Source organism: Apodemus sylvaticus, chromosome 16 (assembly GCF_947179515.1).
Source record: "Apodemus sylvaticus chromosome 16, mApoSyl1.1, whole genome shotgun sequence".
NCBI lineage: Eukaryota > Metazoa > Chordata > Mammalia > Rodentia > Muridae > Apodemus > Apodemus sylvaticus.
The window spans coordinates 35,284,229-35,297,830 of NC_067487.1; the positions used below are offsets into that span (position 1 = coordinate 35,284,229).

At 39.2% G+C, this 13,602-nt stretch overlaps 1 protein-coding gene across 1 annotated transcript in view; it reads right to left on the bottom strand.

The window, feature by feature from the left end:
- Nucleotides 1–2,129: 2,129 nt before the first annotated feature.
- The window catches only part of Nup155 (nucleoporin 155), a 51,515-nt gene continuing 40,042 nt past the window's right edge, over nucleotides 2,130–13,602 (bottom strand). The window contains exons 29-35 of the mRNA XM_052159606.1: nucleotides 11,851–11,980; nucleotides 10,896–11,009; nucleotides 9,305–9,425; nucleotides 8,751–8,861; nucleotides 7,498–7,634; nucleotides 5,629–5,735; nucleotides 2,130–4,609 (exon numbers count right to left, since the gene is read on the bottom strand). Coding sequence (XP_052015566.1) covers nucleotides 4,471–4,609; nucleotides 5,629–5,735; nucleotides 7,498–7,634; nucleotides 8,751–8,861; nucleotides 9,305–9,425; nucleotides 10,896–11,009; nucleotides 11,851–11,980 — 859 coding nt within the window. The 3' untranslated portion in view covers nucleotides 2,130–4,470. The remainder of the gene's footprint in view (nucleotides 4,610–5,628; nucleotides 5,736–7,497; nucleotides 7,635–8,750; nucleotides 8,862–9,304; nucleotides 9,426–10,895; nucleotides 11,010–11,850; nucleotides 11,981–13,602) is intronic.

A 13,602-nucleotide genomic window follows, 5' to 3' on the forward strand; every position in this document is an offset into this window, starting at 1 on the left:
GGTCTTTGTGTGGTTTAGGTATTAGTGTAACTGTGGCTTCATAGAATGAATTGGATAGTATTCCTTTTGTTTCTATTTTATGAAATAGTTTGAGAAGTATTGGTATTAGGTCTTCTTTGACGATGAAAGAATTCTGTACTAAAACCATCTGGCCCTGGGCTTTTATTGGTTGGAAGACTTTTCATGACTACTTCTATTTCCTTAGGGGTTATGGCACTGTTTGGTTATCTGATCCTGATTTAACTTTGGTATCTGTCTAGAAAATCCTCCAATGAAAAAGGAGACGTAACAACAGAAATGTGGAAATTAAAAAACAAAAACCCATCAGATCCTGTTACAAAAGCCTTTACTCAACAAAACTGGAAAATCTAGATGAAATGGAGGACTTTCTAGATAGATACCCTCAGTTTTCTTATTCCTTTATCTTACATTTCATCTGCCATATTTGCACTGGTTGAGAATTCACTATCCAGGATATAAGTGTTGGAAAGGCAAAGACATTCTTATGTTGTTAGTCTCTGCAAAGGAGACATCACTTAATTTTTCTTCCTAGTGCTTTTAGCTAGTTATTACAGGTGTCACAAATTTATAGGGCTAAGTTCCATTATTTCCTCCTCAGATTGCCAAGAATTTGATTATGCTTCTTGGGGTGGTCTTGGACATCCAGCTGTGGTTTATATTTCTTGGATCTGTAGGCTTGCAGTTTTCATAAAAATATAGGATGTGGTTTTGAAAGTGGATCTCAAACTCAGGGATGTGCCTGCCTTGGCCTCCCGAGTGCTGGGACTGAAGACATGTGCCACCACTGCCCAGCCAGCTTTTCAGTTTTGATGGTCCATTCATCATGTGCATTTGTTACTTTTATTGTTAATTTTCTAATCCTCGAATGCAACTCTATTGTTCTAAGGGTAGCAATGAAGGAAGAGGTCAAACTAATGATTGGAAGAACTACTACAACTCACATGACTGCAGGCTTTGAAATGACACTAGAGTAGATATGGGGATCGTAGGAAATAGAAGTTGATGACTAATAAATACATTTTGAGGGAGGGAAGATGTTCAAGATGACATCATATTCCTAACTTACAAAACCAGATAGTAAGGGCTGAGGTTGAAAATAAAGGAGCAAAACACAGGGAGAAAGAAATACACATGCAGGATTGTTCAGGCTTCCACAGAGAGCTTCCGAAGTCAATCAATGTGTGCCGGAGATTCGCTGTCAGGATCCTGGACCCTACATAGTAGGATTAATTTAAAATACAAAAATCATGGCAACTGTGAGATATTTAATTTCAAATTTGCTGTATAGTGTTATAGAAATGATTTTAAATGAGAAAGTAAAACCAATGTCGGTTAACATCTATTATTGAAAGAAAATTAATAAATAAAGCAATTTAGAAATAGTGTTCTTACAAAACTTAGTTTTAAAAATCTAAACATTTAGCTTCAACCACTTTACTTATGAAGAAAACAAAACTCTGAAGTGTTTTAAATACAGTGTCTTTCTTCCCCAACCATTCCGCCATACTAAAACTATCTAAAAATAAAAATATCACAATCAACACCTTTAGTGATGCAACTGTCCACAATAAATGCACTTTCTGAAGATGTTCTACCAATGAATCATTCATTGCCTGTACATGTGAACTACTTACAGCATACAGATAATGCACTGACCAAAGTCCACAAGGAACAAGGCATTCTTACACAGTGGATAATATGCTAGGACGCTGCCATTGCTACATATGACCACTGAATTCCAGCATCAGCTTCCATTCGGATCAGACATCTAAATGGACAGGCCACTTAGGTAATTTCATTTGATAAATGTTAAGTTTTAGCAACAATGGACTAGCAGTGTCTTTTCTTTTAGGAAGGCCATTGCAAGCGTTAGCTGTGGAACTAAAATCGTTAAGCTCCCGTTAAGTGTGCTATAAGAATAAAGGGGAGTATGTTTAGCTATCTGTCAATTACATTCTTTTTGATATAGTATCCTGCAGATCTATTAAGTTACTGTGAATATGATGATTAAGTATATATTACACACATGTTAATATGTAAATACACTTACAACAGAACTGGATAGTCTCATGTATTTCTAGCAGAAATGGATCCACATCTAGATTAAAACATTTTAACAAGATCTTCATTTAAAATAAGCATGACAGAATTTTAAATGCATAAAACCATTAATATATCAACTGCATTCATTTGATAGATTATAAAATTACTTCAGGTGAAAAGCTGAAAAATATGAGGTAGTGACACCCAATCAGCACTACTTTGTTCTTTTATGAAATAATACATTCAAAGACTGTAAGTGAAAATGGAGCTGAATTGTATGGTACTGTGGAAAGAGAAATCCATAATCTTAGGAAAAGATAAAAGTACAATACATTCAAGACACATTTACAAAACTGCCCCACTTCTATCAGTGACAACAAACAGAAGAGAATATTCCCAATAGAACAAACAAGAGTGGAGGCTGGGCATGGTGGCACATGCTTGCATTTCCAGTACTTGGAAGTCTGAGGCAGGAGGATCAGCATGTGTTTGCAGCTACCCTGGGCTATAGTGAGACCTTGCCAAAAAAAGGAGTGGGGGTGGGGAGTTAAGGACTGGGAACATGGCTCAGTTGATAAGGTGCTCACCTTACGGAACTCCCTGCATCACAAAAAGTGGGCACTATGAAGCACGCCTACAATGTTAGCACTCAGGTGGTGGGGGCCAGAGGAGCGGAAGTTCAAGATCACTCCAGGCAGGTAGAGCTTGACAATAGCCTAGGCTATATCAGAATCTGTTACAAAAATAAAATAAACAATAAAACAACTAAGGACTAGAAATCAGTTGCTTTTTTTCCTTTTTCTTTTTCTCTCTTTTTTGTTAGCCTTAGTAATTCTCAGTCTTTCCTTTTGTCTTCGATAGTAATTTGGATCACTGAGTTTAGTCTGCTCTTCCAACATGTTAAAGATAATTCGGGGGTTGAGAATATACCTTCAGTGGGAGCACACTTACCTGTTTAGCATGAAAACCCTGTATTTACACAGTGAGTTCCAGGACAGGACAGCCAGGGCTATACAGAGAAGCCCTGTCTCAAAAAACAAAATAAAACAAAACAAAACAAAACAAAACAAAGCAAAAAACTAAAAACATAAAAAAGAAAAGAAAATTGTGTATTCAACCCACCAGTATTAAAAAGCAAAAACAAACTAGATTACTAAAAATGTTGCTTTATATACTTTTTGGATAAAACTTGTGTTGTGGTTACTGGGTTGGAGAAAACTGAGAGAGGGAACTCATCCATATGGAACCCAGGATTTACAAGTGGGCTGGTCAATAAGACATCAATCTGGATCCACGAGAAGGTTTGTTAAAACCCAGACAGGCACGTATGCCAGTCTTTGGTTTGGTAGATCTGACAGAGACCCAGGAATTGAACTTGTGACCCATTCCTGGCTGCTGCTGTGGCTGGCTGGAAGCACACAGTTTGACAGTGAGGGTTCTAAGGAAAGCGCAGTCCCTGTACGGCTGTGACTGAATTGTAACTCAATATGTACACCAGACTGGCCGTGAACTCTGAGTCCTCCCCACAATCCCATGTGCCACCATTAGAGGCAAGCACCACCACAGCTGGCTGATCATGAAGGTTTTACGTACACAGAAGTGTCACACGGTTATCACATGCTCAAACAATCCTGTATACATACAACATACATATATATCCTGCACACACATATATAAATGTATACATAAAATTTAATGTACATATTTATGGTGAGAGGGAGAGGGAAAAAAAGAGGAAGAAAGAACGTAAAGGGCTGTAATTGATAAAATTTGTGGTTCAGGAGATTTCTAAAAGATTATCTTAAAAATGAGTAACTACAGACTGTTCTAAAACTATGGGAACAGACCCAGACTACAAGGTGTTTTTTTTGTTGTTGTTGTTTATTTTTTTTTTTAAGACAGGTTTCACTATGTAGCCCTCGGCCTGGAAATCTCAGTGAGTTTTAGAGATCCATCTGCCACTGCTTCCCCAAGTGCTGGATTCAAGGCATGTGCCACCAAACCTAGCATAGCCTACAAGCTTTAATACTACATCCTACACAAACCTGGAGATAAATAATACAAGTTCAAAATTGTTACCATTCAAAATCTCTTGTGTGTCATAATCATACATAATCTTATTTCAGCTTTTTATAAACTCATGTGTTTATATGTGGTACTGACTTTTTACATACTATACAAACATTTTACCACCGAGCTACATATCTGGGCCCAACTTATCAATTAAAAAAAAAAATACTAGTCATAAAAAACAAACCATTTGGCAAATGTACTATTTGTAGATAACTATCATTCATTAAAAAAATTTTCTACCAAAATTCTTAGATATACAACACCTGATTTCCGGACCTAGCTGAGCTTTTATTTTACAGGCCAAAATGCAAGCAAGAAAATATACTACAGTAATCAATGGAGCCGTTCCAACTTTGCTTGGAGGCATTTAAAATTCCCAGTGATGGCTTGTACTGCTACTGAAGAACTCATTGACTGAAGTTCAACCAGATAACCACAGACGGCATCCAGGCAGAGATTTGTAAACCTTCTCCTGTAATGAGAAAGACACCAGGTCACTCATTTACTTTTGTTTGTTCAATATTTATTCATTTATTTTTATGTTTATGAGTGCTTTACCTGTATGTATGTATGTGCACCATGCACCTGCCCCATACCCTCAGAAGCTAGAAGAGGGCACCAGAGACCCTGCAACTCTTGCTATGAATGGTCCTGAGGTTGCTATGCTATGTGGTTGAACTCAGGACCTCTGGAAAAGTGGAAAGTGTTCTTAAGCACTGATCCCTTGCTTGCTTCAGACCCTCAACAAGCTATACTTTTTTGTTTGTTTGTTTTCGAGACAGGGTTTCTTTGTGTAGCCCTGGCTGTCCTGGAACTCACTCTGTAGACCAGGCTGGCCTCGAACTCAGAAATCCTCCTGCCTCTGCCTCTGCCTCCCAAGTCCTGGGATTAAAGGCATGCACCACCATTGACCAACCTCAACAAGCTATACTTAAACCCATTTCTTTCAAAGAGCTGTTTCAGACCAAGATTTGATTAACTTTCTCAGAGTTCTGATGAAAAGCAAGGATTAGATAGCTCAGCAAACGGTAAATGCCTCTAACCAGAGAAGGGAACTTATTAGCAAGGTCAGCTGCCTCCTAAGCACCATTTTCAATCTGAAGCCTGTGAGCCAAGGAGGCAGTAAAGGATGATTCCTGTTAATGATATTTACATTCTTTTGGGTTTCTAAAAAGACTTTACCTTACAATCATACCACAAATGTAGAAATGTCTTGGTCCTATGTCATAACAACAAAAGCGAAGGAACATAGAGTACATCATAAATTTCTTTTACTTTAGAAAATCTAGCACCACAGGTGAAAATTTTCTGATCTTTCATGAATGCTAACAATTATGTTATCATCTAATAGTCATTGTTAATGTACTTAAGATATTCCCTAATGTTCCTCTGTACAGTCTAGAGCATTCCATATCAAGTCCCAACCTTTCACCCAGGTGCTTACTAGAAATATTTAACTTTTTCACAATATAATATTTAATTTATAGTTACCTCTCACAATTTAAAACTAGACTAGGATTCTGAACATATCTTGTCAACAGTACATGGATACAATCCAAAAGGTGCAGTGGGCTTTTCACTCTGTTCCAGAATGGATCCTATGAAGAGAAAAGAAAAAGAATGTATGTAGGTATGTATGTACATGCATGTATACACAGACAGTTTCTCTTACAACTTATCAAATGTATTTTTCCTAATTAGTTATTTAAAGCCTTAAATTTTGAGTGGAGTCCAAAGACTTTAATTAAATTTAAAGTCTTTGGACTCCACTCAGAATTTCTATTAACAAGAACTAGAAGCTAAGCATGGCGATTCATGTCCTTACTCCCTGCACCCTGGAGGCAGAGACAAGCAGATCTCTGTGAGTTTGAGATCACCCCAACTTCTAGATCAGCCAAAGCTACATACTGAGACCCTGTTTCAAAAAACCAAAACACTCCCACATATGTAGTTTCTAAATTATATACTAGATTAAGGTCAATATTTGAAATAAAGACTATATTTCTGAGGCGGGCTTAGCAGTGCACACCTTTAATTCCAGCACTTGGGAGGCAGAGGCAGGAAGATCAAGGCCAGCCTGGTTTGTACAGTGAGTCCTAAGACAGCTAGGGTTAAGTAAGCTAGGGCTACATAGTGAGACCCTGTATCAAGAAAACAAAAACAAACTAAAGTTTTAAAAAAAAAACAAAAAACCAAAAAAACAAAGCAGGGCAGTGGTGGCATACGCCTGTAATCCCAGTACTTGGGAGGCAGAGGCAGGTGGATTTCTGAGTTCAAGGCCAGCCTGGTACAGAGTGAGTTCCAGGACAGCCAGGGCTACACAGAGAAACCCTGTCTCAAAAAAACAAAACAAACAAAAAACAAAACCCACTATTTATTTTGATATTTTTTTTTTAACAAAGAATTGATTTATCATTAATTAATATAATATGAATTTAAGGAAAAAAACACTATTTCTATGGACTGTGGCTTACTTTCCTTTGAATTTATGCGGCCTGAACACAGACTAAAAGAACTTTATTCTGTTATTACACACACGACTAGAACATGCTGATTAATGTCTCCACCCTTGTCTTTAGTAATGTAAGATGAAGTACTATTTTCATTCTGGCCTAATTATGAGGCTCACTTAAGTTATTACTAAACAAGTAAAAGATGCCTTGGAGAACATGGTTACAAGGCAGACATGTCATACTTAGAAAGTTTAGGCAGGAGGATCCCAAGTTCAAAAGCACTGGTAGAGACCACTATTGTCCCTGCACACATGCATGTGCACACTCACACATGCACACACCTCTCTCCTAACAACACAATGAGATACTGTGTCTCCATGAATGCACAGCTAGAAAGCCCCAGGATGCACCCATCTCTGCCTGGGATTATAATCTCAGTACTGGGATTATTACACCATTGCACTTAGTTTTTATAGGATTCAGGGAATCAAACTTGGGATGAGAAGCATGTTACTGGCTGAATATCCCCCTATCTCTTATAAGGGATTTTTTAAAATGAGGTGACAAGTATGAATGTGCTATTGAATCGAGCAGCTGAGAATTATAGTCTGGTGGTACAGCACTCGTCAAACGGGCAAGGCCGTGGGATGTAATCCCCCGAAATAGTCTCTACTTTGGATTATCTATGAAGACAAGAGTAAATACAAAAAATTATGTTTACCAATGTAAAATATTAGCACTTCATTTTAGTTATCATAGCAAAACAAGCCCGAGTTCATATTCCAGTTTATTTTACTTGCACCATTGAAGCTTATCTCCACTGAAAACACGCAGCCTAAATGACAACACAGCTACACATGCAGTCAGAGCACCTCACTCTGTACCTTGGAAGAGAATTTTTTCTTACCCGTGATTTGAAGAGCTGATCGTAAACTTCTAGTAGCCTAGGTAAAGGCACACCGATTTCATTCATGGTCTGTATCACAAACCCCACATCCCAGTTTAAAGTACAGACTTGCTGCTCCAAGAACTGCACGATAAAATCTGGGGAGAAAAGTCAGAAATAAGAATTATTAAAAGATACATTTTTATGGCTTAATGATGAGTGCTTTGCCTGCATGTATGCGTATAGACCATATATGTAAACTTGGTGTTAATGGAGGCCAGAAAGGAGCATCCCATCTCCTAGAACTGCAGTCTCACCTTTGGGAACACCCAAATGGATGCTGGGAAATGAACTCAGGTCCTCAGCAAGAACAACATGTGTTCTCACAGCTAAGCCAGTTATCAAGTCCCAGAAATTTGGACTTTAATTCTTGATATAGAAAATTGTCTAATTGTTTTATAAATGTGAGTAGTTTCAAGTGGCTATCTAAAAATCAAACACATTTGATGGCCAGTGAGGTAGGTCATTTGGGAAAATGTTAAAAATCTAGATATGGTGGTATAAGCTTGTACTTTTAGCACTGAGGAGGCAGAGATAAGTGGGTTCCTGCGGCCTTGCAGACCAATCAAGAACCAGGAACACTCCAGACTATCTGCTCTTCCTATTTCCAATTTCTTTCTCTCTTATGCGCATGCGTGCGCACACAGACACACTCACTCACTCGCATACACACTCACACAGGCATGAGGGAAGAAGTGAGGAAAAGCCTGAGATAGAGGTGAGATGAAGAAAAAGATCAGGTCTGGTGCACACCCAGGACACCCAGGACACCTGTAACTTTGGTATTCAGGAGCCTGGGGCAAGAACATCCTGGGGCTGGGAGTGAATCTGGGCTTCTGAGCAAAATGGTGCCAGAGACACAGACACACAGCTGACCCACTGCCACTTTAACACAACAGACAACAGCTGAATCTCAAATTATTACTGATATACAAAATCATAGGCCATTTTTATTTCTTATTTGCTACCTGCATCAGGTTTCCAACAGTATAATCACTTAAACAATATTGTTTATCAGTAAACATAATTCCAAAAATAATACAGAAACTTGAAACCTATTCAAGAAAAAATTTCAGTCAATGGTTCATTAACAAATTCAGGGATTTTTTTTTTTCTGGAGAGTCAGAATTAACACCGCTAAACTAAATAGTAAAAAATAGCAAAAAAGAATCTCTATAAGCCAATAAAGTTTTCCAATAGAGGTCCCTGCTTACCCAGAGGGAAAAAACGAGGTGTGCCAGCATAGATTTTGCCGAGGAGGACCAGCTTGAGGCTAAGAGCATGCATTCGATCTGATGAACTCAATGCCACGCTATCATTTAATTCTGGAAGAGACAGGTTGATACAAATCATGATCATTTTAAATGTGACATTTACATTGGCTACTTAATTGCTTAAAGACTCAAAATACTTTAGGACTGACATCTGCATTGATGTAACTAGCAGATTCTGTGCTTCTGAGTGTCTGATACATGTCCCACTGGTTACTGGTAATGGTTAATGAGTACGTACTGGTTATAAGATTTTGAGTGAAGTATTCAAGCTAATTATGAGTTGGTATTCATCAATTAACTATATACCCTATCACAAATATTTACCAGGATCACACTGTACAATCACTGTCCACTGCACACACCCTCCAAATCCTTTCTAGTAGGTATACAGAGCCCATTTTCATAATCCCTACTGTATCAGCTACTGCTAGCAGCTTGTATTCATCTGAATCCCTAAAAACTATACAGTAATGTATCTATAACTGAACACTTACCTTTCTCTATGATATCTTGCCAAAGTGTGTGTACCAATATGGGATCTGAATAACCAGCACAATGAATGATTGCAAGTTTACACTCTGCAAGTTTAAACGGATCAGCAAATTCCCCATAAAGCTGTGGGAAAAAATTCCACAATTAAACATTCAACTATAGGTCACTGTTTAGAGATATTAAGTGAAGTATACCTTGCAATTAAAAACAATTAAATATTTTATCTGAAGTATATCTAATATGTTACACATTGAGTAGCCATTATATAAAATATCCAGAAACAAGTATTTTAGCCAGGCAGTGGTGGCGCATGCCTTTAATCCCAGCACTTGGGAGGCAGAGGCAGAGGCAGGTGGATTTCTGAATTCAAGGTCAGCCTGGTCTATAGAGTGAGTTCCAGGACAGCCAGGGCTACACAGAGAAACCCTGTCTCGAAAAACCAAAAAAAAAAAAAAAGTAATTTAAAATATGTGCATGTGTATACACATACAAGATGCACTGGGAATGGGCCCCTAGGTTAAATGTGAAGTACACTCAGTCCAAGAGAAACTGTATACAAACTTTTTAACAACACCAAGTGTTTCGATGGTGACTCATCATGTAAGATCATTGTGGAATTTTCCACTTGCAGTGTTCCAAGTCTCAGCTTTGGAACTTTTCTTTTGAGACAGGGTCTCCATTTGTACCTCCAGTCAGGTTTCTGTATACATGTGCTATTTTAGGAGGAGGATGCTGTTTGATGTCCTAGAATTAGTGTCCTCTAAACCAGGTTAAGAATCATGGGAAATGCCAGGTGGTAGTGGTGCACGCCTGTAATCCCAGCACTTGGGAGGCAGAGGCAGGCGGATTTCTGAGTTTGAGGCCAGTCTGGTCTACAGAGTGAGTTCCAGGACAGCCAGGGCTATACAGAGAAACCCTGTCTCGAAAAACCAAATCCAAAAAACCAAAAACCAAACAAAAAAACCCAACAACAACAAAAAAGAATCATGGGACATTGGCACAGACCTTAAATCATACCGCTTGGGAGGCAGAGGCAATCTGGGAATTTGAGGCAAAGTTGCTCTACAGAACAAGTTCCAGGACAACCACCTACACAGAGAAACCATGCACACAGCACTTGGAACTATGTTCAAGAGTATCTACAGATACTCTTTTTGAGGAAAGCCTCAAATTCAACTGCAGCAGAGTTACACAGTGACACCTTGATTCAAACACCAAATCAGAACCTTAACCATGACAACCACCACCACCACCACCACCACCACCACCACCACCACCACCACCACCACCACCAAGCCTGCTAGTTTTAACAGGGCTCACACGAGGTTGACAAGGTTGCTATGTGACTGGTCTGGCAGGAGCAGCTCTGCCCTTTCTAGGAGCCATACTAAAGTCATGGGTATCAGCTGGAACCTATCTAGCCAGTGACAAGCTGTCAACGATAACTGTAGTTACTTTCCTATGAAGCAAATCAGTCAGTATCTTTCTCTGTCTCTCTATCTCTCTCTCTCTCTCTCTCTCACACACACACACACACACAGGATTTCTAAAAGCAGAGTAACTATCCCAGGAATCTCACTGGATCTCTATTACCTTAGTAATGTCCATGAGCTCAGAATCCAGCTGAGAAATCGCATCCTGCACTGAAGAATGATGCGAGTACTGCCTTTGTAGTGTCTCTTGTATCTGAAGTTGGATCCTAGCAACCTAGTTTCAACAGAAAATAAATATGATGTATTAACATCTTTATAATACTCAACAAGGTACTTAAAGAAATAATCTCTCATCTAAAAGTTTGAGTTTGCTAAACTAAAGAGTGTATTAATATTACAGATTTGTATTGTCTCAAGGTAACTGATGACACAGGAAATGAGCTTTGACAAGGAACATTGCTCCCCAGAGTCACTGCCACTAGTAACTCAATGATCACTGACAGACAAGTTCTAGGCTGGATCTCCAGCTGCCCACGCCATTGGATCTAAGTCAATCCAGAAATGAGAAAGGAAGTCAGCCATTTTAAGCCAGGGTTATGGTTTTCAAAAAGTAAATGTGCATCTTGTAAAGTTTATCATTTCTTCCTCCACGAGCTACAGCAAGCCTCCTTGGGGACTGCAGCATCAGAAAATAGAGCCTGCATTCCGAACCTGAACACAAGAAGGAAAACCAGCAGGACATTTACCTAATTTGTCATTTAGACCAGCAGAAGGTGTTCTAATCTCAGTTAAAGCAGCTCACTCTATCCCTTACATTTACTTACTAGATCCCAGAATATGCGACAGATGCCACGTGATCCAGCTAGCTGTGCTATTCAGTTGAGAACACCAAAAATAAAAATTATGGATAAGCTAAGGGAGAATCTTCCAAATTGTGCCTCTGTGTCCCAAACACTTTCCTTAACATTTGCATCCAAACAGGACATAGGTTCACATTCATAGGCAGGCGTGGTTAGAATTCATGATGTCAGCAGAACTTGAGTCATGGGAAGGAGTGGACAGCAGTGCAACCCTGTTAGTTACTCCATGACAAAGCCTGAGTACTTAGTACTTACTTCCATCTTCTCTTCTAACTCGTGCAGGAATTCACCATCTGCAGCTATAGATGAAATGGCAGTGGAACTTTTTGCACTAAGAATGGCTCGAGCAATGTATTCCAATCTCTGCTGAAGTGAAATTTCTGTGCTAGGAAGAAAAACCTGTAATTTTAGCTACAGTTTCAAATAGGTCAGGGAAGATATACTATTTTAAGACCACACAAAGGTCTTTGTAGAAATGCAAAAAATTTACCCTGCCTTCACCTCCAAAATTCTAGAATTACAGATCTTCACTGTCATGTTTGGCCAATAGCTTTAGCTTTGTAGTGATACATTCATAACTTTAGGTAACAAATACTCATGCTTATGCCAAAACATGAAATTCTGCTGTTACCATTATCAGTGGGTATCCTACATTGGGAAGCACGTTACTGGGAAAGTTGGGGTTCTCTTTTTTGTTTCTGGTTTCATTAATAAAAATAATTTAAAAATGGATTAGAAAGAAGCCTTAAGGACAATTTTATCACTGTGTAAGAGAAAAACAACAGGGCAGGTAAGCTGCAAACCCTGGCAGTTTCCTGGGGGAGGAAGATGAAGAAAAAAGGGAAAGCAGTATTATTTAGAAGTGGTCATGTGAGGGGCTAGGTGAGTCCGAGGCAAGGGCAAGCAGACATCTGTGACAGAGGGGAAAGAATCGGGCAATTCAAGGTGTTGGGAACATAGACAGAGATAGACAGAAAAGAAAAATAGTAAACGAGAAAAGTGACTATAACAAGGCAGTTGTTTCTTCAAGAAGGAGGAGACTGTCTCATTAAGGGACCAATCATTCTCCTGTCCCTAGCATGTCTTTGGGTGAATGACTGACAGGCCAACTGGATTAAGATATTTACTGTCACATAATACTGTATAATATTTAATCTTAGGAGCAGATCAGAATAACATGACTTTCCTTGCCAGAGAAACAACTTGGGGCTGGAGGCTCAGAGGTTAATAGCATTGAATACTCTTCCCAGCAGCAACATGGTGTCTGGTGCCCTTTTCTGGTGTGTTTGAGGACAGTGACAGTGTACTAACATATATAAAATAATATAAATACATCTTTTAACAATAAAGAAAGGAAAGAAGGAAGGAAGGCAGGCAGGCAGGCAGGCAGGCAGACACAACTTTCCCTTAACGGGACTCAATAGAGTCCTGATATCCATCTTCAAGGGTCTCCCAAAACTACTTTAACACCACACGGAACAGCTGAGATGCTAGAATCATTTAAGGGATAGGGTGAAATTGCAGAGGCATGAAACTGTCTCAGTAAATAGGGAAACAAGCTGACTCACTCACTGCGCACTCAGATCAACCAGGATTAAAACTCCCTCTGCAGGCTGCTGACAAGGTAACACAGCAGACATGGGCAATTTCCACCTAGCCTCACAAGTCAAGTTTGACCCAGGGTGGAAAGAGAGAATGACTTCCTCAGGTTGTCCTCTGACCTTCACAGGAGGTGTGGCACTTATGCACCCATACTAACACACAAATGAGTCTAATAGAAAATGGACTGCAAACCCAGGTCTACTCCGTATCCTTTTCTTCCAAGGCCTCCTGTGCCTGGGGGCTGCAGTCCTTTATTGCTCCCCCTGAAGTTACACATAAAGCACTCCGTGCACTCAGGAACTCTTGCTGAAAGAGATTTCCTTTTCACCCCTGTAGTCACTATCCACCCCAATTAAACTCAATATTTTAAAAAAATTTTATGTATATGAGCACAGTGTCACTGAG